General features: G+C 48.9%; 2 protein-coding genes across 3 annotated transcripts in view; one reads left to right on the top strand and one right to left on the bottom strand.

The window, feature by feature from the left end:
• Ano1 (anoctamin 1) overlaps positions 1 to 27,895 on the bottom strand; it is a 150,992-nt gene that overhangs the window by 107,030 nt on the left and 16,067 nt on the right. The window lies entirely within an intron of this gene.
• Positions 26,610 to 27,200, top strand: LOC130879676 (60S ribosomal protein L19-like). The gene has a single exon (XM_057778421.1). It carries the CDS (start codon positions 26,610 to 26,612, stop codon positions 27,198 to 27,200), a length of 591 nt encoding a protein of 196 aa, XP_057634404.1.

Below are 27,895 nucleotides of genomic sequence, written 5' to 3'. Positions count from 1 at the left end.
GCTGAGCCTGGGGAACGAGAGCTGCGTCCTACCCTGGCGTTCAACACAGACATAATGTCAGGCTGGATATCACCCTGTGCTTCTCCTTTCTCTCCATGTAACAAGATACAATGAAAATAAATAAGATCACTTAACATGGTGGTGCAAGTCTTTTAATTTTTCCAGCACTCAGGATGCAGAGGCAGGTGGATCTCTGAGCTCAACGCCAGCCCCGTCTGCAGAGCAAGTTCCGTGATAGCCAGGGATACACAGAAAATCTCTGTCTCAAAAATCAGTCCATCACTTAAGTATCAGAAAACCACACCAAATAGTAAAGAATCGCGATGAATAAAGGTAAGGATAATAAAAGGGGACTAAGGGCAGACCCCAGTGTGGGGCGTGGGCACTTCCACCCCATGGTGGACTGTAATCCACAAACAGAACCAAACGTGACCTCTCAAACCAAAAATTAGGGTGGCAAAGACAAAGGGGACGTCAGACTGGACAGACAGGAAGAAATCACTGACACTGATGTTTCAGGAGAGAATGGTAGCATTGAAAGCCACCGAAAGCCAACGGGGAGGCAGGACTGCCCAGGCTGAGGAAGAGAAGGGGAGGGTGGGCTGCGGGAATGGGAGGAGAGCCTGGCTCGGAACTGCAGGGCTGATGAATGCCACAAAACCACGTGAGTGCTGACGGAGAAGCTCTTGGACTTGGAGGATGCACGTGGAGGCAGGGTGCAGTCTGGGTGGGGGTGCTAGGCAGTTTGCTCCTTGATTCTGGAAAAAATACCTGGTAAAAACTGCCTAGGGGAGAAGCGCTTACCCCTGCTCAAGGCTTCCTGGTGGGAAAGGCATAGACGGCACTAATGGTGGCAGGAAGGTTTCTGTTTGAGCAGTGGGGGTTGCTACAAGGCTCGTCACAGTGGGTCAGGAGACAATATATGGTTCTCAAGTCCCAACAAATCTCTGTCTTCAAAAATCTTTACATTATAATTTAAAACAGTATCACAATTAAAGTTATGAAGTAGCAAGGAAATAATTTTATAGTTGGGGGTCATCCCAGCATGAGGAACTGTATTAAAGGGTCACAGGCATTAGGGAGGTTGAGAACCACCGCTGTAGCCTCATGTTACAGCCTACCTCTGCTAGCCAGCCTGTCACTTCCCAAAATACTGTCACTTACTGGGGACCAAGTGTTCGAAAACTGTGAATCTGGTGTGTATATAGAGGGCAGGGAGTGGAGTGGAGTGGGTGAGGTCAGATCCACACTGTAACCATGGCGAAGATGCAAACAAGGAGAAAAGGCTTCAACACAGCCAAAGAGAAAAGATACTGACTTTGCTGACTGTTCCACAGAAGCCATGGAAGCCAAAGACAACAGAGTGATGATGACGTCATGACTCATGTCTGAAGAGACAGGATGCTGAGTGCTTGTTACAGCACTTGTCAACTTGATGAGACCTAGATTCATCTGGAACAGGGGTCTCTGGGCATGCATGAGGGGTTACCTCGTGTTAATGGAGGCAAGAGACCTGCCCACTGTGGGCAGCATCATTCCCTGGGCTGGGCTAAATTAAAAAGGAGGGGGAAAGGCTGAGCTCTTATACATGTTCACCATGGTCTCCTGACTGCAGATGTGCCATGACAAGCTGCCTCATGTGCAGCTGCCCTTACGGGCTGTACTGAGACCCACCAGCCAAATACACCCTTTCTCACCCAGCTTGCTTTGTCAGGGTATTTTATCACATGGGAAGAGTAACCTAGATAATGATTTAGTCACAGTCATACAGGGCACCTTGACCTCATGTTCTCGGGGAACCACAGTCCTGTGGGTGCACATGTGCACTCTGTCACTGACCAAGTCATAAGTGACAGTAGCTATCAGTAGTGGAAAGAAAAGAACTGCAGACTGAGGCATCTCTGTCCAGAGACAAGCTCCTCCAAACACAGAGGTGAGTTTGAGATGCTTTCAGACAAACAGACCTACATTCATCACTAGCATTGGCAAACATGCGAAAGGGGGAATTTAGATCAAAGTGACTGGAGGGCCAGGGAGAGAGTTCACTGAGTGAAGGCACTTGCCACCAAGGCTGCAGAGCCAAGTCTGACTCCTGGAACTCACATGGAAGGAGAAAACCAACTCCTACAAGTTGTCCTCTGACCTGCACACACCTTACATCTCTCCAGCCTTGTGGAATTACAGTTTAAACACACTGCACATTCAAAATATCCCAAACTGAAGGTTTTTAAAACTTCCTTAGTATTGGCCTCTCCTGGCCTCAACACACCACATGGTCACCTGCTTTTTTCCTGATCTTTAGCTTGTGAGGAGCCATAGCTCAGGGTCACTGCTGCCCACAGCAGTGGCTAGACAAAAGCTACTTTGAGAAAGGACAAATTGAAACTTTTAAGTCAGGCATAATGGAGTGTGCCTATCATCCAGCACTTGCTCTAGAGGCTGATGCAGGAGGATAGCAAGGTCGAGGCTATCCTGGGCTATATACTGAGGACTTGCTAAAAAAAAAAAAAACAGCCAAACAAAACAACAATGAAGACTTTCAAACACATAAAATAAAGACTCAAAGAATGAATAGAAATTTATTGTCATGATGGCATGGTCTACTATTTATTTAACACAACACTTTCAGTAAAAGGTAGAATGACAAGGAACTATCTCACTGTGCGGAATCAATGTTCTTTTTACGCACACACAGTGGTTTATCATGTCACCCCATGTTGAGCCAATGCTAGGCACAGAGCTGCTGGAAGGATGGAAATATTGCCTCTGACGAGAGTCAAAGTGAGCAAAGAACGGTAGTACAAAGGCCTCTGTGAGACACCAGACATGGAAGACTTAGAGTCACTGTGTGGATAGAGCACTTAACCCTCGTACATCCTGAGCTGCGAGGAAACCACAGCCAGAAGCAGTTAGAGGAGGAAAAGGTTGACTCCAGCAGACAGGTCACAGCCCACCATTGAGGGAGGTCACTGAGTGAGGACAGTCTCACTCAGGCTCATGCTCAGTGCTCAGCTATCTCTCTTATGCAGACCAGGACCACCTGCCTAGGGAATGGTGTAGCCCACGGTGGGATGGGCCCTCCTACGCCCCTGAATAATCAAGACAATCCCCCCCCCCCCGCTGACATGCCCACAGGCCAACCTGATCTGGGCAATTCCTCAATGGGACTCCCTTCTCAGGTGACTCTAGGCTGCCATCAAGTTAACAGTCAAAACTAACTAGGACACCTTGCAAGTTGGAAGATCTGAGTTCAATCTTTACATGACTACATAAAGAGCCAGGCTGGCGACCTGCACTTGTAATCGCAGCAGTGGGAGGTAGAGACAGGAGGATTCCCAGGAGTTCTAGGTAGCTAATGAAGCCAGTGAGAGAGACCCTGTCTCAAAAAATAAACAGCTCCTGAGGAACACCAGAAGCTGACCTCTGGCTTACATATGTGCGCGCGCGCTCGCGCACACACACACACACACTCATACATACACATGCACATACACAATTGTACATGCTCATATGCACACAAGAACATGTTCACATATACACATACACATGCAAACACACATGCACATGTTCATACACACACACACACACAACTTTGTATGACAGAGAGGTTCCACTCAAGCATCGTATGTCTCCTAGTGTGCTGGTAGGTTAGTGAGGGTGCCATGGTCACTCTCTTTTGCCCACCTAGGCTTTCAGGAGCCAGCATATCCAAGCCCTATCACAGATGCTCACTCCCCCCAGCTGTCCTCAGGTTTCCCCCCCGGGGACTCCCTGTGTGTTGTGATCTGCCTTTGGGAGGATGAACTCAGGGAAGGGCCTCCACAGGCTGTGTTCAGGCCTGTTGGCAGGGTAGGGTTATTTGTGGTCTGGGTTCAAGATGGGGATTAAAAGACAGGTGAATCCTTGGAGCTCACTGGCCAGCCAGTCTAACCAATCAATGCAATCTGGATTCATGAGATCTTGTCTCAAAACATAGGATGCAGCTAGACAGTGGTGGCACACTCCTTTAATCCCACCACTCAGGAGGCAGAAGCAGGTGGATCACTGTGAGTTCAAGACCAGCCTGGTCTACAAAGCTACTTATGGCCAAGGCTACACAGAGACATAAAGAAACCCAGGCTCTCCCCTCCATATACACATGTACATGTATTCACACACACTCACAACTATACACGTATACATATGCACACACAAACACTCATAACATATACACATGCACACACACTCATACACATACACACATGCACACACCCATATTCATATACATATGTACAGACACACTCATACACATATACATATGTACATACAAACACTCATAACACATGTATATATGCACATACTCATTCACATATACATGCTCACATGCCACACATATGCACATGTTCACACACATATCACACATATGCGTACACACAGATACTTCATATAACAGAGAGGTTACACACACATGCACACAGTCATACAATACACACAGAGAAAAAGAACATTAAAGTAAAATAAAGCAGAAATGATCAACAGCAAGAAGGAGGAAGCACACACTACTACAGACCCTACAGCAGAGCTGCTAGGGCATCTGCAAAAACCACATGAGAACCAGACACAGACAGAGTTCTAGAAAACCCATCAATAGTTAACTCAGCAGGCTATATTTAAAAGGCAAGTCTGATTTCTCACTAAAATCCTTCCCATGCAGGAAACTCTAGGCCCATCTGGATCCATGTGTGAAATTGTCTAAACGTTTCAGGAAGAAATAAAAATGTCTTACACAAACAACCCTGGAATAGGGAGGGGAATGGCTCCCAGTTAACCTAATTGTGATTTTTCTTTTGGCTCTGAGACTCAAACACAAAATAGTCTCCACTGAGCTAAATCTCACAATTTTCCCCTTAGCTTTCATATATATGAGAATGTGAATTTATTCACTTTGTATGTGTAGGCATGACAGTGAGAAGGCATCCTTCCTCACCATGTGGATCCAGGGGATTGAACTCAGGTCATCAGGCTTGGCAGCAAGGACCTTTATCCGCATCCTTAACTCTTAATCAATATATTTACTGTACTTTTGAGACGGTCTTGCTATGGCCAATGCTAAGATTACAGGCAAGCATTGCCTAACCTGGCATTTCATGTGGGTTCTAGGATTGAACTAAAACCCTTATGCTTGTATAGCAAGTACTGAGAACGCCAAGGCAGGAGGGCCACTGTGAATATAAGGCCAGCCTGGGCTACACAGAGTAAAAATTTGCCGTAAAAATTTAGAACAAACAAACAAACAAAAGACAGCTTTTGAGACAGCTGAGAAAAGACAACTTTCGAAACAACTGGGACACTTGCCCAAGCTCACTTGGCCATGAGGGGTCAAGTTTAAATTCACAGTCTGGTCTTCCAAGTACAATGGCGGAGTCCTGGAGGACTGTGCCAGCCCTGCCAGGGGACAAGATGCAGCAGTTAACATGGGCGGCAGGAACGCAGGATTCAATCCTGTTGCACACTGCTGCACTTACCTGCCAAGCCCAGCTTCTGTCACTTCTGTGAGTCTTAGGTCGCTCCTGCCAGGCATCACAGCCAAGTCCCCACAAGCCTCCAGAACTCAGTCAGAGGCGTCATTGGTGGCAATGGCCAGGAGCAAAAAGCTGTGGATTGGGAAGAAAACACACGTGGCCAGGTGTCCACAGAACCCACATGCAACATAGGGAGACCAGGTAGAGCCCTTGACATTCAAGAAGAACCTGTTTCCCCTGGCAAACACCAGGCTAGGATCCTGTCTGTCCACTCTCTAATGTGGTGGTAAGGCCCTCAGAGATACAGTTTCCTGATCCACAGATCAGCTGAGAGAAGGTGCCTGTGTGCACTAGACAGCACCTAGAGGCCAGAAGGGGAACTGCATAAGTACAAGACAGCCCCTAGTGACGGGAAGGAGATGTGCATGTGCACAAGACATCACCTGGTGGTTGGAGGGGGCACTGCACATGAATAAGACCACAATGACTGGAGGGGAACTGCACATGTACAAGACAGTACCTAGTGGCCAGAAGGGGGACTGCATGTTAGTGCCTCCTCTGCCATAGAAGCAGAACAAGGACACGGCAAGGCCTGGATTTTTTAATGCAGTGTGTTAGTGTGTGTGTGTGTGTGTGTGTGTGTGTGTGCACATGCAGGTACCCTTGGAGGCCAGAAAAGGGTGATGTTACAGGTAGTTGTGAGCCATCTGTTATGGGCACTGGGACCTGAACTTGTGTCCTATGCAAGAGTAGTAAGCTGCTCCTAATGGCGGAGCCAGTTTTCTAGCTAACTTTTAATCTTACATCCAATCAATAAACCACATCCCCTCATTTCTTAACCTAGATACGGCACAACCGAGTGCAGAACAGCATCTATAACCAGTCTGAAAGAAAGCTGGGTGGGAGTATAAACCGATCTTATGAATAAAAATTTCTATATGAGTCAAACTTTATTCAACCTTAAAAGAAGCTAAAACATCTAATAAATTGATACCGTTTATAGAAACGAGGTAGGTTATTACATAGGGAAGTGTTTACTATGTTTCAAAAATTCAAATCCACCAGGTTCACTTTGGGTAAATGTTTATCTCAGAGTTCAGGGGCAAAGTTAAACAGTTGAAATAAAATGGAATTAAGCCTTAATATTTTGTTTTACTTCTGAGTACAGATGGAAGACGAAAATAATATCCCATAGAAACGGAAAGTTTCTATTTTCACCAAAATATTTGGAAAGTTACTTTATTTTTACTCTGGACACCTAGGCTTTGACAGAACTTTGAGAGGACAGGCGGCGTATGGCCCTGTGAACTGAAGGCATCAGGAAACTGGCTTTGCGGGTATTTAAAACATTTGTTTCGCAAAGATACAGTTTGTTTCCAAAAGTGTCAGACCAGCCAGACACCGCCTGTAAACTGCAGTTTGTAAAACTGGTTCTCAGGATCAGATACTCCTCTCTGCCTCCTCTCTCTGACACCCCAGGTTAAAAGTCCAGCCCCTCTGCCTTAGGCCTGGGTGTGCTCCCTTGACAGGAATCCTTCATCCCTCCTGCTTTTCTGAGACTTGTTCAGTGTGATGATTTTACTATCTGATCATCAAGCTCACGTCAGAAAGTCACAGCGCATGAAGGACAACAGCAACTGGACCCTGCGAACAGAGCCCAGAAAGTTCTCCTTCCTGTCTGTTCTTGGCTGCAGAGATTCTTCACGGATACAAAACGGAAACAGAGTTCTTTTTTTTAAGAATATGTAAATTTTTCTCTATGTGTGTATGTGCACATGTGTGTGGATGCATGTGGAGGCCAGAAGAGGGCATTGGATCATGTGGGTCTGGAGTTCCAGGCAGTTGGGAGCTATCATGTGGGTGCTGGGAACTGAACTTGGGTCCTCTGCAAGAGCCATTCCACCAACCTCAGTGTATGCTTTGATCATTTCTCTTTCCTTAACATCAGGTTATGGTTGATTCTTTAAATTAAAAATATTTTACTTGGTATGTATGGGTGTGTTTTAGTTAGCGCTCTCTCTTTCACTCTCTCTTTTCATTTTTTCTAGACAGAGTTTTTCTGTGTAGCCTTGGCTGTCCTGGAACTTGCTTTGTAAACCAGGCTGACCTCAAACTCAGAGATCCACCTGCCTCTGCTTCCCAAGTGCTGGGATTAAAGGTGTGTGCCATCACCACTCAGCTGAAAGTTATTCTTAATAAAGAAGACTTGACTGATGATTGCAGTGCTGGGGATTAAACCTAGGACCTCGTGCATGGTTACGCAAATGCTCTATGACGTAGTTACACCTAATCTCTTTTTATTTTGAGACACGATCTCACTAAGCTGTCCAGCCTGGCCTTAAACTCATATGCAGCTTGGTCTGGCCTTGAACTTCACACGCTGCTGTTTCAGATTTCCTAAACCCGCGAGATGACAGGACTAGGTGCTAGGCTCAGCGACACGCCTGCCATCACCTCCAGAGCAAAGGAAAGAGCTACTCAGTCCACTTTGTCTTCGTGTCCCATCAAGGCCTGGCTGCCCACGTCCCACTCCTTCCTCTCTTCCACTCTTGTACCTCTGAAGTGTTCCAGTGTATGACGGCCACCATTCTGCACATAGTTTCAATGATTCTTCTATTTTAAAGTAGGTTTGGATTCTGGGAGTGGATGGGCAGAATTTCTGTATAGCCAGCTGAGTCCCCCATATTAGCATCTCCTGGACTGTGCTGTTAGAATTTGTGAGCCAGGACTGACATACCATTGTTCAAGTTCCAGGCTCCAGCCAGACTTCCCTTTCGCTTTTACTGAATGTACTGTTCCTGCTCTCAGATCACACCAGGACCTCCCGTGGTCCCAATCCTGCTCCCAGATCACACCAGGACCTCCTGTGTACCATTGCTCTTGCCAGTATCACAGAGCCGCCTCCCAAGTCTTTCAGCCTGACCTGCTAAGCCTCACACCTGGCACGACAGAAGATGCTGGGCTCATTTTGAACTTTTCTTGTTGTGAGCCTGGCACAGATCATTCCTCTCTCTTCCTATTATGCGTGTGTGAAGGCTGTGGGGGTGTTACTTTCCTCCACATTCACATAGGTGGGTATTGTGTGGCACATGCATGCGAGACTACAGGTTCTTGCACACGTAGAGCCCAGAGCAGGATGTCAGGTGTCTTTCCCCATCATATCTGCATTATTGTCTTAAAACAGGGTCTCTTACTGAGCTGAAAGTTTGTCATTGTCCGGCCAGTGAGCTCCTGAGGTTTGCCTGTCTCTGTCTCCCCAGTGCTGCAGCTGCTGCAGCTACAGCCATTTGTGTCTATGCCCTGTTTTTTTTTTTTTTTTAATGTGGGTGCAGGGGGTTTGAACTCAGATCCTCAGGCTTGCCATGCAAGCACTCTTACCCACTAAGCCATCTCCACAGCCCCAGGACTGTACTTTCAAACGTGTATGTCATATCTTCAGTGAGGGCAGTTTTGTACTGATGCAATTTTGTGTGTCTGAAAAAAATGTATGCATAGGAATGTGCATGGATGGGTAGGTATGTGAACGCGGAAGTGATGCTGGATCCCTGTCCTTTCTCAGGTTTCTTCATTGGTCTTTCATTGTCATGAAACTTCACCAAGAAAGCTAGACTGGCCAGGCAGTGAGTGCCAGGGATCCACCTGTCTCTGCCTCCCATCTCACCACCCAAGGGATAAAGTGCAAGCCACCCTGCCTGGGTTGCTCTGTGAGTTCTGGAGACAGAGCTCAGGGCTTCGTGCTTGGGTGACAAACTCTCTACTGACCTCCAGAACACACTGGTATAGTGTTAGACACAAGGAGGCTTCAAGGATAGCTGAAGGGGAGCACAAGGTCAACCTAGTTCCTTCCTTGCTGGCATTCACTCTTCCTGCTTTATTCCAGATCGTTTCTCTCCTTCTTTTCTATTTTCTTCCTACCTTCAGATACCTCCATCCCTGCCTCATTCTCTGTGTTTGACTGTATCTACCTGTTACTCTAACCCTGAACCAGGGGAGTGTGAGCTGAAGAGCTCTTCACTAAGTCCAGTGAGTTCTCAGAATCAGGAACTGGATACGGATAAAATGTTGTGATTAAATCTACAGCCCACCATCACATTTTGTTAAGACCCTCAGCTGGTGTTTCTATGTGCACAGTCTTAGCATTGTGCAGAAAGGTGGCCCTGTCTTCCTAGGGCTAGAGTTTTTTTTACTGTTCATGACCTGAACAGTTTTCAAGAATGCTAGGTTAGGCCTTGTGGCACAGGCCTGTCATCTCAGCTGCTATTGAGGCTGAGGCAGTGGGATTGAAAGTGCCAGGCCAACCTGGACTACAATGAGAGATCAAGGTCAGTTAGCCAACTTATTGAGATTATGTCTCAAAATAAAAAGCAAAAGAGAGCTTGAGATGCATCAGTGATGGCTACATGAAGGCTACCAGCTGTTACACTGTTATTTATTTTGATCACAATTTCAGGGTTATTTATTTTGATCACAATTTCAGCAGTTCTACACCTGAAACCTTCTGACCTTTCTGTAGGTAACATACAACAGGGTCTTGATTTTTTTACATAAACTGAATGTCTCTACCTTTTAGTTGGAGAGTGTAGACCATTTACACTTAATGTAATAATAAAGTTGATCATAAATCTACTGTTTTGATATGTATGTGCACAACCGTGCTTTCTTTGTATTGAATGTGTATTTCTGATTATTCCGTTTTATCTTCATTGTTGCATAGTTTTCTTATTCTACTTTTATTTGATGGTTGCTCCTCAGTTTACAAGATACATTTTAAACTCACAACAGTATACTTTCAAACAATATATACCACTTCACATGAAGTTTGAGAACCTTTCTGCACAATGCTAACATTTCTCCCTCTTGTGTTTTGTATTGCCATATTTACTGATTTATTATTTATAAGTTGTTTTTATTTATGTGTCTGTGTGTATATATATAGGTATGTGTAGAGTGTACTGCCTGTGAAGGTCAGAAGAGGGGGTTGAATCTCCTGAAACTAAAGTTAAGAATGGTTGTGAGCCACCATATGAACCCTGGTCCTCTGTAAGAAAAGTCAGTATTTAAGTGCTGAGCCATCTCTCCAGCCCCCATTTTTATATATTATAAACTTTATCAATATTCTATTCTTATTTTTGCTATGGTTAGTTATATTTCATTTATTTATTTTTAAATTATTTATTTTTATTTCATGTGCATCTATTGTTTTTTTGCATGTATGTCTGTGAAGGTGTCAGATTCCCCTGAAACTGGAGTTACAGACAGTTATGAGCTGCCATGTAAGTGCTGGGAATTGAGCCTGGGTTCTCTGGTAGAACAGCCAGTGCTCCTAAATGCTGAACCCTCTCTTCAGCCCTGGTTATTTTTTATTTTAAAACAAGAGCATTCTTCGTGTTAATCCATATATTTATTATTATTTATTCATTCTGGCCTGGTATATTTAATCCTTTTAGGGGGGAGGTGATTTCAAGACAGAGTTTCTCTGTATAGCCCTAGCTGTCCTAGAACTCACTTTGTAGGCCAGACTAGCCTCAAACTTACAGTTTGCCTGCCTCTGCCTCCTGAGTGCTGAGACTAAAGGTATGCACCACCACCGCCTGGCCATATTTCATCTTTTTAAATAGATCCAAATTATGTCTGTTACCATCTTTTGCTTTGCCTGAAGAGCTTCCTGGGTCATCTCTTGTGATAGTAGTCTGTGAGCCGTGAGCTCACTCAGCTTGTGTGTTTCTTACGCCTTTTACCACCCTGTTTGCTGAGTCTACAACTGTGGGATGCTGCTGTTTCCTTCGGTGATTTCTGACTTGGTTCCTCTTTGTCGTTGTCGTCATCAAAGATCATTGCTGCTCAGCTGGGATCTCATGTAGCCCAGGCTAGTCTTAATATTGATAAGTAGTCTAAGATGACCCTCCCTGGTCACTTGACCCTCCTGTCAACATCTCCCAAGTGCTAAGATTACAAGTGTACACCACCAAGCCTGGTGTTCACCACCGCTCTCCATGTACCTCAGGTGGCCTTGAACTCCTGGTCCTGTTTCTGTCTTCTGAGTGTGTGACTTCTCCTTACCTAGTTCATCTCTGCCCTGTTTCTTCTCACTGCTTTCTGAAGTTTCTCCTCAACCCCTTCTTCAGTACTGGCTGTCTCATATCCTTTATTGACATCATGTCTCTTATGCTGGGGTGTGTCTGTCTCAGATCCACAGCCTGTGGTTCTCACTATCAAGGGTCAGTCTCGCTCCCTGAATACACAACGCCTTACATCTCCCATTTCTTAGGCTTCTTTCTGGACCGTGCAGATCGAAGGTCCTCAACCTTCACCCCTAGTCCACAATGTCCTGTCTCTCTCTCTCTCTCTCTCTCTCTCTCTCTCTCTCTCTCTCTCTCTCTCTCTCTCTCTCTTTGATTTGGAGGATCTCTACATCCCAGTCATCAACAGTCCTGACTTTTTTCTTTTTCAATGTCCCTTGAGTGGTCAACCCCATGCTGTGCGGGATTTTGTTGGCTTTTTAAGATACACATATGGGTGTTTTGCTTTCATGCATGTCTGTGCACCATGTACATGCCTGGTATGCACAGAGGCCACATGAAGGCATTGATCACCTGGAGTTACAGAGGATTCTGAGCTGCCAAGTGAGTGCTGGGAATTGATGGAAGGACAGCCAATGTGCTTAACCCTTGAGCCACCTCTCCCGCTCCTCTGTGCAGGTTTTGATGGTAGGAAATTCCCTCGGAAGGCTTTGCTTCATTTTTCTCCTCTGCTCACAGTTCATCACCCTTCTTGAGTACCTGTGGCCACTTTGAGTAATTTTGACAGTTTTTCCTCTGGCTCTGCATTTTCTTCCATTCTGGGCTTTGTTTCCATCAACTAGTTTTTCTTCTGATTTTAGGTTACAGTTTTTTGTTTTGTTTTACTTCTTGACTTCCTGCTAATTTTTGTTTGGTTTTGGTTTTGGAGACAGGGTTTCTCTGTGTAGCCTCGTCTGTCCTGGAACTTCCTCTGTAGACCTGGCTGGCCTTGAATTTACAGAGATCCACCTGCCTCTGCCTCCTGAGTGCTGGGATTAAAGGCGTGCCCAGAGCTTCCTGGTAGTTTTTGATTGGTACCAGATACTGTGATTTTATTGCAGTTGGAGCTGGGTTGTTATTACTGTCTCCTTCAACTATGTCTTGTGCGCTTGAAAATATAACCAAAGGGCTAGAGAGCTGGCTCAGCGGGTAAAGGCACTTGCAGCCAAGCCTGGTGACCTGACTTTGATCCCAGGGACACACACGCTGGATTGTGGGTCTGTAAGTTGTCTCCTGACTTCCACATGAGCACGGTGGCATGCGCAGCCCCCTCCCCCATAAATAAATGTAATAAAAAAGTAAGACCTATACCCTTAACTGTTAATCAGCCTGAACTGTAAACAGCCAGGATCACGGGAAACTCTGAGTCCCTCTTCACTGAAATGACCTCAAGTCAAGGTCGTTCCCTCTGCACACCTGCCTCACTGATAGGGAAGGAAGGACTGGGCAGGCTGGGGCTTCCCACTCATTTCCACTGAGATGAGAGCCCCTTGCTGGCCAGTGTCTGCTCCCAATACCAAGCCTCGACAGACACAATGCAGAGACCCTAGGGCCCAGGAATTCACAGTGCTGCACCTGGCTGCGGCCTGGCCTTAGACCTTCTGTTTCGACTTGTTCTTCGAAACAGCATCTCCTGTAGCCAAGGCTAGCCTTGAACTTCTGATCCTCCTGCCTCCACCTCCCAGGTCATGGGCTTCCAGGTGGGCACCACACCTGCTTTGTGCAGCATTGGGAATGCCAAGTGAAGCACAACGCCGTATCTCCGGGACCTAGTGTGATGCGGGAGTGATTTCTTTCTAATCTGTTGCTTTCATTGGTTAATTAATAAAGAAACTGCCTAGGCCCACTTGATAGGCCAACCCTTAGGTGGGTGGAGTAAACAGAACAAAATGCTGGGAGAAAGAAGCCGAGTGAGTGTGTCGCCATGATTCTCTCACTCCAGACTGACGCAGGTTAAGATCTTTCCTGGTAAGCCAGCTCGTGGTACTACACAGAATATTAGAAATGGGTTAGATCAATATGTAAGAGCTAGCCAATAAGAGGCTGAAACTAATGGGCCAGGCAGTGATTAAAAGAATACAGTCTCCTTGTAATTATTTCGGGTAAAGCCAAGTGGGCGGGGACGCAGCCCCGCCGTTCCTATTACAACACTAGTGTTGTGAAGACAGGGTTGGGTTCGGTAGCTCAGGCTGGCCTTGACATCATGGCAGTCCTCTTGTCTCAGCTTTCTGAGAGCTGTGACTCCAGACACTGTGTCTGACTTGTTGAACACATCATCTAGGGGAAGCCCACTCCAGCCGCTGCCTCGGCCGATAATCACACAGACACCTGAATACAGCCCTGGCCTCTAGAGAGAAGAGGGACTCACCAAAGGTCACACGGAGTTGAGCACAGGAGCTGGGCCGAGCAGCCGAGTCTTCTATCCTGTCTGCTTTCACCAGCTGGCTCACCTGAGTGCTGACTGCTGTCTCTTAAAAGCTACACCCTCATCCGAACTTCCTGGACCCGCGAGTGTGAACATGTCGGAGTAAGGGGCCACTGTTGGGGTCACTGCTGATGTAACGAGGAATTTTTTACAATGAGATCATCCCTGAGTGACCCTAAACCAAATGACAACTTGTCCTTGTGAGAGACACAGAAAGGGAGTCACAGGAAGAAGGGAAGGAGGCCTGGTGACAAGGGGACAGAGGCTGGGGGTGGGGTCACAGGCCAAGGATTGCAGGAACCCTGGGAGCCGGAGAGGGAGGAAGGGCACTGGCAACAGGGCTTTCACGGGAGGCTACAGCCTTTCAGGTCATGCTCGCTCTCTGCGAGAGCTAAACTTGCTTCAGGCAACCCACTTTGTGGCCATTTGCTTCTGGAACCCCAGGGGACTATCCTAGCAAGGTGCAGATGACTGGGGAGGCCCTGGTGCAGGCCAGACTGTCCAGGATTCTTCTCCTGGCACTAGCTTCCTGGTGTACTAATGTGGAGGCCACAAGCTTCCAGGGCGACCTGCGCAGTGGCCCCCAGCCTCTTACAGACGGGGACCAGGACACTTGCTCCCATGTCCTCTAGGGCCCTTTGGTGGGACCACCCCTTCCTGGTCTGGAAAGCAGAGAGAGCTATCTATTGTCAATTCAGCAAGTATTTACTAAGCAGATAAATTCCCAGGACCAGGCCACTGTGGCTATGAGGTTGCTGAGCTCGGCAGCACCTGCATCCGCAGCTCACCCCCGCCTTCGGGAGATCACTGCGCCATTTCAGGAAGTCTAGGGTTCTGGACGACGGTCCTTGCTCCCTGCTAACAACCTAGGGTATCATCCTGGACCCCCTGTCTGACTACACAAGAGGTACCTTTTGCCTACTCAGGGTCTGCTCACTCCTGCTCGGCTTGTGACCACCGCAGAAATATGCCGGAAGGTAGGAGGAATCAATGTGAACTGGCTCCTCTCTCTTCTCCGATGAATAATTGATGTTGGGTTGGACCCATTTTGCATTGTACTGGGCAGGAAAAAGGCCAGCTCTCCCTCCCTGCTCTGTGGCATCCCAACTGAACTCAGAGACTTTGCTCAGTTGTTTCTTCTGAAAGTTTCCAGAACATTGCTGGTCCCAGGGCTGCAACAACTGCAGAGTTCCTCGGCTCTAAGTGATACTCTGTGCCCCCCCACCCAGCCCGACCACGACCCCTGAGACTCTGTGTTGCTCCTCCCAGGTGGCACGTGACCTTTTCCACCTTGAACTGCCCTGAGTCAAATGTCTGCCTCATTTCCCGGAGCAGAGACCAGGTATCTTTTGCTGTAAAAGCTGACAGTGCTTTGGGCTCTGTGGATGGAGGAGGCAGAAATGGAGGTGGAATCGATGAGACCCTGTGAGATGAAGATGCAGGTTCTTGGTGACTGGACAGTTTGATGTCAATGTGACACAAGTGGAAGACATTTGAGAGGAAGGAACCTCAATTGAGGAAATGCCCCCATAAAATCAGGCTGTCGCCGGACCTGTATGGCATTTTCTTAATTAGTGATTGATGGGGAGGGCCCAGGCCATTGTGGGTGGGGCTACTGCTGGGCTGGTGGTCCTGGGTTCTATAAGAGAGCGAGCTGAGCAAGCCAGATGAGCAAGCCAGTAAGCAGCACCCACCCATGGCTTGCCTTCAGTTTTAGTCCTGACCTTCAGTAATGAACAGTGATGTGGAAGTGTAAGCCAGGTAAACTCTTTCCTTCTTCCCACGTTGCTTTCGTCAGTGTTTCGTCATAGCAGCTGAAACCCTATCTGAGACATTCAGTTAAAGGACTAGTAAGAATTTCTTCTGGGACAGAGGGCTTCAGTGGTAGTAGGCCACCTTCTAAGCATGGAACAAGTACAATTCCGCTGGTTACACGTCTGCAAAGCAAATCCACACATGACAAGGACTCAGCTCTGTGACAAAGGCAACCACAGGTAGTGTGTAGACACTGGAGCACAGCTGCATTCCATAAAACTATATAGACAGAGACCTGTCCCTGCACTATAACTTAAGTTCGCGCAAGGCAGGGTGTCCCACCATGGCTGCTCCCACCTTCTACACGTGAATGCACCCACCCCACTCATCTGCTCATCCATGCACGCATGCACATATCCTCCCAAACTACCCACCCACCTACCCACACATCTATGAATGTATGCATCCATTCACCAACCCATCTATCCATCCATCCATTCATTTACCTGCCCATTTACCCATCCACATACCTATTCATGCATTTATCAACCTACCCATCCATCAGCTCATCCACCTACACATCCATGCATATGTGCATGAATCTACCCATGCATCCATCTCTCTGTCCATCTACCCACCTACTCACCCACCTGCCTACCACCCACCCATCCATCCATCAACCCATTCACTCCCCCATCCATCCATCCATCCATCCATCCATCCATCCATCCATCCACCCAACCATCTGCTTATCCATCATGCACTGGGGACCACCTAGCTACCATGGACCATCCCTGGGCCAGGTGTGAGACCACACAGAGGAGAATCTTCCTCAGACATCTTAGGCTCAAGTAGACATCCTCTTTCAACACAGTGTCCAAGACCTTGGCAGGATTCTGGAGGACACCAAGGCAGAGTTTGTCTTCATGTCCTCCCAGTTCCTCCTAGACAGAGGAATAGACACAAACTGAGGTGTGGCGTGAATCTTGCCTGCTGCAGTCCTGTCTTAAAGAAGCCACAGACCCAGCCTGGGGCCAATCCCAGTTGTGCTTCTGCGCTCCAGGAAGATGACTCAGGTTCTCTTCAGGAAGATGGGGTGAGTAGGTTCCTTGCAAGAAGCCAAGGGATCGGGTGGAGCAGCAGACGTGCGGAGGTGCACAGAACCCATATCTGGGACCTACTGGAAGCTACTGGGCCGTGTGAAATGCCCTCAGGCGAGCTCTACTTGGATTCACATAGAGAAGAATGTGGAAGGAGCAAAATCGTTTTTCCTCACAGCCCTTGGTCCTCAGGCCCAGAGACTTCAGATATACAATAACGAAATTTCTTCCCCCATCCCTCCCTCTCTCCCTATCCCTTACTTCCTCCTTCTCCTTTTCCATCTAATCTCCCTTGTTCTCCTTGTACCATTTGCCCAGCTGGAAGGGCAACAGGCAGCCTCCTCCACACCTGTGTGAACTGACTGGGTCAAACTGACCTTGTACTGGAACGTGCTGGAAGTGGGTGCTGCTATTCCCACAGGGTCACCCAGCCCCAAGCTAGAGGCCCAGAAGCCATACAGGCAGATGTCCATCTCCTACCCTGTCTCCATGGACCTGTGAATCGCACCCTCTGACACCTCCTCAATCCACTGCTTCACCTCACATGCATCGCCCTTGACCACATGCCCCTTCCAGGGCCTTGCTTCCTCCCCACTGTCCCCAGAAGCAGTTTCCTAAGCAGAGACCAGCAAACTGCAGCAAACCATCCTGCTTCTCCCTGACCCGGGACAGTCTTTCCATCTTACAGGACACACATCCGTGCCTACTTCTCCCACTGCCATCACCCTCTGACACCCTACTTTCTGGGCCTCAAACTCACCCAGTCCTTCTCAGCACTGGAGTCAAGCACCCTACACACTCACAGCCTGGATGAGAGCAGGCGGCAGAGGGGTGTGGTGGGGGCGGGGCCTGGTGGCTGCGTTTGGAGAACTTGGGCAGGCTGAAGCTGGGGGTAGCGGGAGTATCTTTTCAAGAGGACAGAGGCAAAAGGCATTTCAGAAACCGGGCACTGTAAGAGCCTGGAAGGGTCTAACTGGGGAGGGAATTTGGCACTTTGTCTAGGAGAGACTGAGCCTGGAACTGGACATCAACAGTGCGAGCTACTTCCCAGAGCTGTGTAACCTTGGGCACATCATTCAGTTTCTCTTGGTCTCAGTCCCCTCATCTCCGAGTGGAGGTGACCAGCTGCAGGAGGAAGGGAGCTGTCAGGGTTCAGCCTAAGCTGGCCCCGGCATTGCCCTGTTCTGCTTCCTCCCTGGCTCTGCCGCTGGCTCTTGCAGGCCTGGACGTGACAGGCACTAAGAACACCCTTGCCTGCTCTGTTTTGTATGCAGTCACTGCGCCAGGTGAGGGCGCACATATCAGCTCCATGCATTTCCCACGGGGGTGCTCTGTCAAAGGGGGACAGCTTAGGCGGTGACCCCAGGCCTGTCCAGGCCCCTGGACAATCCTAGAACTCTGCACAGTGGCCATTCAGGACGAGATGCTAGAATGAGGGTGAACAAGGACTTGGGAGCTCTGAGTCTCAGCCTCATGAACGGGGGCGGGAAGTGAACCCCAGTATCAGGAGCAGTTGCAAGGATAAAGGTCGGCAGAGCTCTGAGAGTTCCTGGCAGGACGTGGAGCCCCCATGGTGGATGGCAAGTTTGGACTGTGGCAGTTCTCTTAGCCATTTGATTCCTCTGTTCCTCTCTGACTTAAAAAGTGTTTTACTATTGCATGTTTATGGCTACGGATGCTTTGTCTGCATGAATGTCTGTGCACCACGTGCATGCCTGATGCTGGATCAGGCGTGAAGAGGTCAGGCGAGGGCACTGGATCCCCTGGACTGGACTGCGAGCTGCCAGGTGGGTGCTGGGAATCGTGGTCCCTGAGGAACCACAGCTGAGTTGTGGCCCTAGGTCTCAGAAACAGAGCAGAGCATCCTGCTCCACGTGACCACAGGTTCTACTTCTGGTTGGTCACAGCTAAGCCATGATCACTTCAGAAGTCTAGACAATCAGCACTAACCATGGAACTCCATCGGTGGGGCCTGGGGCAGAGCTTTCTGCACCCTGAGATTGATCACAGTGCAGGTTAGGAGCTACCCAGGCCTCCAGAGGGTGAGCCTACCCCAAGGACAGCAGAGCGCAGAGACAGACATAGGTGACACTTTTGAAATGTTGGACCTCCGGATCTAGCTGAGCCTGAAGCTAGTCTAATTTGTATTTGCTTGTTTGCCTCTAGACAGTCTCATGTAGCCCAGGCTAGCCTCACTATACAGCCCAGGCTAGATTTGAACTTCTGTTCCTCTTGCCTAGTTTCCATAGTCCTGGGATCAAAGGGTACACAAACAAACCCAATGGTGGATTTTTTTTTCTTTTTGCTTGTTTTTTGTTAGGTACAATCCAAGCTCTAGAGAATAGAGGATAAGGGTCCATTGAGTCTCTCACACCTCATGAAGTACATCTGATAGGAGACCCTCCCCAATCCCACACTTAGCCAGACTGCCTGACAGCCACCCTGGGAAGTCGCTCCTAAATGGATTCTGGGAAATAAAGTTCTACGTGAATTCATTAGCAGAGTGCCCTTATTATTTTAAGCTGTGTAGTGATGGTTTAAATATTTGACTTTTCTTAAAATAAGCCAAGCTCTTCCTGGATGGTCGTCTCTCAGTCTGAGCTTGCGGCTTCCACTTCAAATCCAGAATAGAACCAAAGCCAACACTGTGAGTGCTTGACACTGCATCTGCCAGACCTAACCCCAGTTCTGGGAGGAAAGGAAGTAGCCCCTGGCCCTCCATAAAGATCAGGGTCATCTAAGTCTGGGAGGCTGACTGTCGCCCGAATCCGAGAGGCCTTTGCCGAGAGGCACTGTGGAGAATCCTGGCTCCTCTGGCTGAAGGGCTCCAGGGGACAGAGACTGGGTCTGACCTGAGACATGTGACATGCTGCATTCCTGGGAAGTGGGCTACACTGAAAGACAGCAAGCGCTCCAAATACCTGCCGGGCCCTTAGCATTTAGCATGGCTTTTTTCTCAGTCCCTAATGCCCTGCTGTACTGTAACAAATTGCCAGATGCTTAGTAACTTAAAGCAAAACAAGGTTCTCTCCCATCCCCAGAGGCTAAAGCCAAGATGTGTCTGGACTGGTTCCTTTGGAGGCTGTGCTGGGGTCACTGTTCCTTTCCTATGTCCAGAGGAACTGGTACGGCACAAAGATCTTCCATCTTCAAGTGCATCCTTCCACTAACTCAGTCTCCACCTCTGCCTTCTGTCTATGATCCTCTTGCCCCCTCTTCCTCCTCTTCCTGTGATGACACTGGGTCCCCCACAGTCCAGGGCCATCTCCCAGCTCTGCTCAGTTTATGCCAAGGTCAATTCTGTCACTCTATCTTTGATTCCCTTTCCTGTTTGTGTGTGAGTGTGTGTGTGTGTGTGTGTGTGTGTGGTTTTTAGAGACAGGGTTTCTCTGTGTAACAACCCTAGCTGTCCTGCTGTCCTGTCTTGTAGACCAGGCTGGCCTCGAACCCCTGTCTCCCGAGTGCTGGCATTAAAGGCGTGTGCCACCACCGTCTAGCCTGAATCTCTTTCCTAATGTGCCAATATCTATGAGAGTTACAGATTCTTGGGACTGGGTGTCTCTCTGTCTACCACACCCACCAATGAGAATACATTTTTGGGGAAAGAAGACCGAGGCAGGTAGTACATCCAGATATCTAGCCATTCACTGGCCACCTGCTGTGTGCCCTGGGGAGGGGGCCAGGGGCTCCAAAGCAGAGAGGCCGTGGCCCTGCCTTGTTGAGGATTTTTAGTTAAAATGAATAGGCTAAAGGGATCAAACGAATCCAGTTTATCAAGTCCTAATGAGGGCATCCCTCTATCTAAGGTCACCGTGGTCCAGTCTCTAGTCTTGCTCTCCTAAGGAGCACCATTGGAAGGGAGATGCCAAGGGAAGGATGCAGGAAAGAGGACTAGCTACTTTTTTCTGACATTTGGCATTTGGGAAGCAAGCCCTCATGGGACTGCAGCCGGGGTTTAAAACTCCCCACGCATGCTGGAGTCAGTTCACACGCTCTTGACTTTGGTGTCCATGGTACGGGGAGTCAAGGGGATCCTAGCCAGCCTGGACACACAGGGCATCACTGACTCTTGCTTCCATCTCTGGAGCCCTCCAGGGTAAGGGGTGGCTCCCAGGTGTCCCCCAGCCGGGGACCAATGTTTAGTGAGTTTTCCTCATGGGCTGTCTCAGGCAATTAGCATGGGAAAATGGAGGAGGTTGAGGAAGCGGACGTATTAAAGATAACAAACCTGTTTTAAATGGACCCGGGTTCCGGGGAGATTGTGAACCCAGCCCTCAGCTTATTTAAAAATATACTTTATTTTCCATTCTGTCTCTGTTTATCCGTTTTAACAGAGCTAAAAATAACCCTCCTCATTCTAAAAACTGAAATTTATATATAGCTTACAAAAGAAAAAGAAGAGGGTGGAGCCAGAATATGGGTCAGAGCAAGAACTTGACCTGGGGTCACATGGGTCCCTAGTGCACAGTGGGGGCACTGAGTCAGTGAAGGTCAGCCTTACGTGGGACATCTACATGTGACTTATGGAAGTTCTGTCATCTTCCATTACCTTTCTACAGGCCAGAGGCTTTCCTTTCCTGGGTCAGTTCTGTGGGGAAAGACGAGCTGGACATCTTGGGCTCTGGGAGGGTGAAGGTCACATCTCCACTCAGCCTCAGTGACTGAGTGCCTTTGGGTAAGCCATTTTATTTCTCTGGGAAACGGACTCCCAGTTTCCTTAGTGATATCTTGCTATCAGCTCTCTGCCAAGAGCCAAGAATGGCAGGCTAAGGGACATTGATGATGACCACTTGAGGACACCAATGGTACTCATTCCTTGGCCTCCTGACAGCATGTTCTTGGCCTCTTGCTTCTGCAAACCTGTTGATGCCTGCAGAATTGCAGTTGTTTCTGTGTTGGTTTGATTTCTGCCTCTGGGCTTCTGCTCAAATACGGATTAATGGAGACATTTCCTCTTGACACTTCCCAAGTATGCACTATGGCATCCCCTTGCCCAACCTTGTGTACCTGGATATCTGTGTGATAACAGGCTGTCAGGAAGGGCTCTGTGGGCTGGCTCTACCTGGCTAATGTTTTGAGTGCAGTGGCCAAGTTAAACTAACCCAAAGGAAACCATCTGTGATAGTAACTGGGTGCCCTCAAAGTTGAAAAAGACAGTGCTTGTGGGGGACAGGAGCCCACAGGGGCAGGCTGCCTTCCTCTGAGGGCATTTCCACCTTAGCTAGAGATGGAGGAGGCTCCAAGGAGCCTACAGGGAGGGACATGGCTCATGTCCAGAGCTGGGGGACAGTTGATTGTGCTTCTGCCAGGCAGCTGGCTGCAGGGGTCCCGAGCAGCAGAACAGGGGCAACATTGAGTATGAACAGACGCTCCCAATGACAAGAACATCTAGTGACCAGGGAGAAGGGGACAGAGGGCTTCCTATAGACAGGAAGTGCCCCCCACCCTGGGAAAGGGCTGGCTACAGACCCCAGTGTCTCAATATCAAATGTCATCCTAGATATTCGTGGGTCCCCCAAATGCATGCTTTCATTGTACCAGAAAATTCATCAAAAGACTCAGCTTAGTGTATCTGCAACAATCTAAATGACATGTTCTGGTCCACCAGCCTGCTGGGACAGGCTCCTGCCCTGTGGCCTCCATTTCTGCTTTGCCCTGGATCAGGCAAGGGACTGAGATATAGCATCCAGGACCATACTCTCTTCACTGAGGCCTCTGCTGTAGCTGGTTGGGCTAGTAGAAAAAATAAGGAGGTTCTGCCACTGAGTCACACAGGGCACCAGACAGTATGACCATAAGGAATCAGAAACCAGAACCCTGTGCTAGACTATCCAAGGCGCTGAGATGGGCCAACATTGGGTGACAGAGGTGACCAAATCAGTAGGCTCAGTGTATGCCAAAGACTGCTCAGATTTTTTTTCTGCCAGACCTATCTGAAGACAGAACAATGAAGGCCAGCTCTGTGAGCAGGATTGAGCCTAGAGGCTGGTGTGAGCTGGCATGTGCTTGGGTAAACTGATAGGAACTAAAGCCTAGGAAGCCACTGCAGAGGACCCTTGATGTGAGCCAATGGTGACGTTACCTGCACTGGTCTGTGACAGTCAACCAGGACCATCTGCAAGCATCTAGGAGGCTCACACTCTGTTTAGCCTGAATGTTCCATACCAAACTTCCTGGCTGGGAAGACAACTTATCGAGGAAAGCGCTTGCCATGAAAGCGCAAGATCAGCGTTCTGATCCCTAGAAGCCACATGAGGGCATGGCAGCTTGCTTGTGATTCTCTCTTCAGAAGATGGGGGTAAGATCCCCAGAGCAAGCTGGCTAGCAAGACTAGATATGGTGTTGAGCTCTGGGTTTGATTGAGAGAGCCTGGCCTGCCTCAAAGAATGAGGGGGAAGAAGGATGGAGGGTGGATCCTGACATCAACCTTGGGCCTCCACGGGTACATGCACACACATGTATGCACACACACACACACACACACACACACACACACACACACACCAAAGTCCAAAGTCAATCCTAGCCCACCTCATCTCGTCTAAATTGTAATGTGTCATTTTATTCTGTGCTGAGGATGGAATCCAGGACCTTGAGCATGCTCTGAAAATTTGGTCTGACTGAGGGAGGCTGCAGCCCTGTAACATGGCCTTGCAGGCAGACTCCCTCCAGCTCCATGGTCTCTCTAGTCCTGAACCAGCTCATGAAAGCCAGAACTTTGCTGCCACAAAGCCACTGCACTGGCCGGTTCCTCTGCCCGAAGCATAGCCCATGTGGTTTTGCCTGACACAAGTCTACTCGTATTTATGGTCCCCGCAGAAGCAGGTCTGACCTCCAGGGAGGCTGTTCTGACCCCGGCATGAGTCACTCCTGCAGTGTAAACCGCCTGCCCTTCCTGGTGCCTGACCTAGGTGGAAAAGAATGAAGCGTGGAGCCTGCTGATGGCTCTCCCCACACAACTGGTCACTGTGCTCACAGCACATGCAGGATGATTGGATTTCCAAATGGATGAATGGATGGATGTGTGGATGAAAAAGTGAATGGGTAGAAGGGTGGGTGAATGTGTGGGTGTATGGGTGGGGGTGGATGAACAGGTGGATGGGTGGGTGGGTAGATATATGAGTGGATAGCTGAAGAGCTTGTATTTCTGTGAGGGTAGTATGGGTGGGCAGACAAATGAGGGATGCAGGACTGGGTGGATGGATGGATGAGGGACATGTGGATAGATGGGTGATGGATGGGTAGTGGGCAGATGGCTGTATGGATGGGTGGATGGGTATAGATGAATGGGAGATGGATGGATGGTTAAACTGTGGGTGGGTGGATAAAAGATGGATTGGGATGGGTGGATGGATAGATGGATGTATGGGTGGATGGATGGATGGGTGGATGATGGGTGGATGGATAGATGGATGTATGGGTGGATGGATGGATGGGTGGATGATGGATGGATGGATGGATGGATGGGTGGGTGGATGATGGTTGGATGGATGGATGGATGGATGGGTGATGGATGGATGGATGGGTGGATGATGGTTGGATGGATGGATGGATGGGTGGGTGATGGATGGATGGATGGGTGGATGATGGTTGGATGGATGGATGGATGGATGGGTGATGGATGGATGGATGGGTGGATGATGGTTGGATGAATGGATGGATGGGTGATGGATGAGTTCATGACTGGGAAAATGAACGTGTGGATGGGAGAATGGATGGTTGGCTGGAAGAAGAGATGGATGGATTTTAATTGGGTGGTCATGGGTGGCTACCAGTTCCCAGTAAACACCTTTAGCTAAGTGCCTTGTGTATTTAGGCTGCACCCTCACTGAAGAGTGAGCACTGTAAACTAAGTCAGCATCCATGCCCTGCTGAACCTCGGGGAACAATCTAAGAACAGGCTGTTGAGGTTTTCACTGACGGGTGGATGGGGATTTCTTTAAATATTTATGTTTTTTAAGTGCTAAGGTTTGGAAACCCCTAGACAACACTGACCATGATGTTGCCTCAGAATGCCAGCCAAGGCCTCAGGCCACCTGGAGTAGAGGGAACCAGCTCTCAGGGGTGAGTGAAGGACACTTTCTGGGTGTCAGAGAGGGCACTGTGGCACTCTAGATGACACAGCTTGGGTAGCCATCTCTGTATATGGTGGGTGGTGTCTGCTGTAGCTCCCAGGGAATAGTCCATAAACTTCAGGGTCACACAGACAGGGTGGGATCCAGTTTTCTGGCAATTTATGAGCTACCATCTTTCTATCTGCTTCCCAGGCCTTGCCCTGTCGGTTTGGCTCATGCTGTCTCTCCTCCCCTACTCCCTGCTCTCTCCTTTCCGAAGCGTTGACATGCTCTGTTTCGTCCTCCCAACACCTTTCCTCACCTGCTCCATGGTTCCATCCGGTAAGACCACGGACATTCAATCTGCATTTATAGGGTGCTTACTTTGTGGATAGCCGTCCAGGCACTGGGAGTGCCGTGGAGAACCAAGCAGACAGTCCCCACCCCAGGGAGTTCATATCCCAGCACAGGCGCCTCTGTGGGCTGGTCAGACCCACAAATGGTAATAAACAGGGTGGGGACTTAATGAGGAGGAGGGACTCAGGGTGTCCCCACACTGCAGAGCAGGGCCAGCCCTGCAGCCCCTCCAGAGGCAGTGTGCCAGGCAGCAGGCAAGGAAATAGCTTTCTGTCTGGGAAGAACAAGGAGGCTGAGGGCGCCGCACCCAGTGTGCCACTGCCATCTGACTGTTTCTGTTGCCATGGTGCAGCTCCAGGAGGCTGTCAGTGCCCCCTAGACCCTTCTCAGGTCCCACCCTCAGCTTCCTGCTGCCAAATGTCACCCCTCGGTTGAAGAAAGTCCTCTGCTCCCCCTACGCAGTGCCCCCGTGAGGATGGAGAATTCCAGAACTCTGCTGGTCAGACCATCAGTCTCAGGGGAGGCTTGAGGTCACCTGCAGATGTTTATGGAGTAGTGGCTCCTGCATGAGCAGGCATGCACGTGGCCTTGTGAGCCTTCCCTGCCTGATGCCTGGGCTTCCGGGATGTCATGGTCCCTACCCTGTGGCACTACAGCTGCTCCACAAGTCCCCATTAGAGAGAGTCCTGCTGTGTTACCACAAGGGCCCAAACCTTCCTAGGACACACCTTCCTCTCCCAACATCCAGGGTACTCGTGGGAAGTGCCTGTGGTGCCTGTTCCCTGCAGGCCCACAGGACACGCTAACTCCAAGAGGAATGCACTTCTGTCTTGGTAAGACATGGGTGGCACTGGGCCACTTTAAACACTGTTTCCTTGCTGTCCCCCACTCAGATATGGAGAATATGGAGTCCACATTCACAGATCTCCCTCATCAATCACCAAGTAGAAAGGATACTTTGTCTAAAACTAGAGAGAGTTTCCCCAAGATCCTAGTACCTTAGGTCATGGGTGATTGATTGCCTAGCATATACCAGGCTCTGGGCTTGATCCCAGCACCACACACTACATACACACCACACATACACACACACACACACACACACACACACACACACACACCATACACATACTACATATACACAGACATACTCCATACATGCACATACACCACACCTACTCCATACACACATACATTCCACACATACACACACACCACACATACACATAGATACTACACACACACACACACACACACATACAAGTTGAAGCCGTGTAAAGAGTGCACTGTCAAGATAAAAGAAACAATTACATCTTTTTAAAAGAAGGAATGCGCCTTTTGCTGCTGCGTCCGCAGCCATGAGTATGCTCAGGCAACAGAAGAGACTTGCCTCTAGCGTCCTGCGCTGTGGTAAAAAGAAGGTCTGGTTGGACCCCAACGAGACCAATGAAATCGCCAATGCCAACTCCCGTCAGCAGATATGGAAGCTGATCAAAGATGGGCTGATCATCCGGAAGCCTGTGACTGTCCATTCCCAGGCTCGATGCCGGAAAAACACTTTGGCTCGACGGAAGGGCAGGCATATGGGCATAGGAAAGCGGACGGGTACTGCCAATGCCCGAATGCCCGAAAAGGTGACCTGGATGAGAAGAATGCGGATCCTGCGCCGCCTCCTCAGGAGATACCGTGAATCCAAGAAGATTGACCGCCATATGTATCACAGCCTTTACCTGAAGGTCAAAGGGAATGTCTTCAAAGACAAGCAGATTCTCATGGAGCACATCCACAAGCTGAAGGCAGACAAGGCCCGCAAGAAGCTCCTGGCTGACCAGGCTGAGGCTCACAGGTGTAAGACCAAGGAAGTAAGAAAGTGCTGGGAGGAGCGCCTCCAGGCCAAGAAGGAGGAGATCATCAAGACTCTGTCCAAGGAGGAAGAGACCAAGAAATAGAGCTTCCCTCGAGTTTGTACATAGTGGGCTGCCTGTGGCCTCAGGTGGATCAGTCATTAAAAAAAAACAACCCTTTGTCTGGTGCCCTCAAATAAATAAATAAATAAATAAAAATAAAGGAAGGAATGCTTCTAGGCCATGTCTGGTAGTACATGCCTTTAATCCCAGCACTCAGGAAGCAGAGGGGTGGCTCCCTGTGAGTTGGAGGCCATTTAGCTAGGGCTACACAGTCACATCTTATCTCAAAAGCAAGCAAAACCCCCAACCAATCAGAAGTATGAGGAGAAATGAGAAAGGGAATATTGAAATACTTCAGTCCTGGAATGAAGATGGAGACCTCAACCAAGCAGAGTGGAGACCTCAGGAGCCACTCCTGCTGGGAAGAACTGTCTGCAAGACGGTGCCAGCGACAGGCACGCATGTGCAGAATGAAGCATGCCAGTGACTCACTGCCACGACAAGATGCCTGACAAGGCAGCTGAAGGGAGGGAGGCTGTGGTCCATGATGGCTGTGGAGGCAGGAGTCTGAAGCATCAGGTCACATTGCATCCTTGCTGAGGATGCAGAGAGAGACGAATGCCGACCCTAGCCCCTGAGATGGTGCCACTTCCATTCACAGTGAGTCTTCTCCGTCAAACCTTTCTGGAAACACCCTCATGGACTTGCCCAGAGCTGTGTCTCCCAGGTGATTTCAA

The sequence above is a fragment of the Chionomys nivalis genome, chromosome 8 (genome assembly GCF_950005125.1).
Source record: "Chionomys nivalis chromosome 8, mChiNiv1.1, whole genome shotgun sequence".
Lineage (NCBI taxonomy): Eukaryota > Metazoa > Chordata > Mammalia > Rodentia > Cricetidae > Chionomys > Chionomys nivalis.
This window is presented reverse-complemented; position numbering and strand designations above follow the sequence as displayed.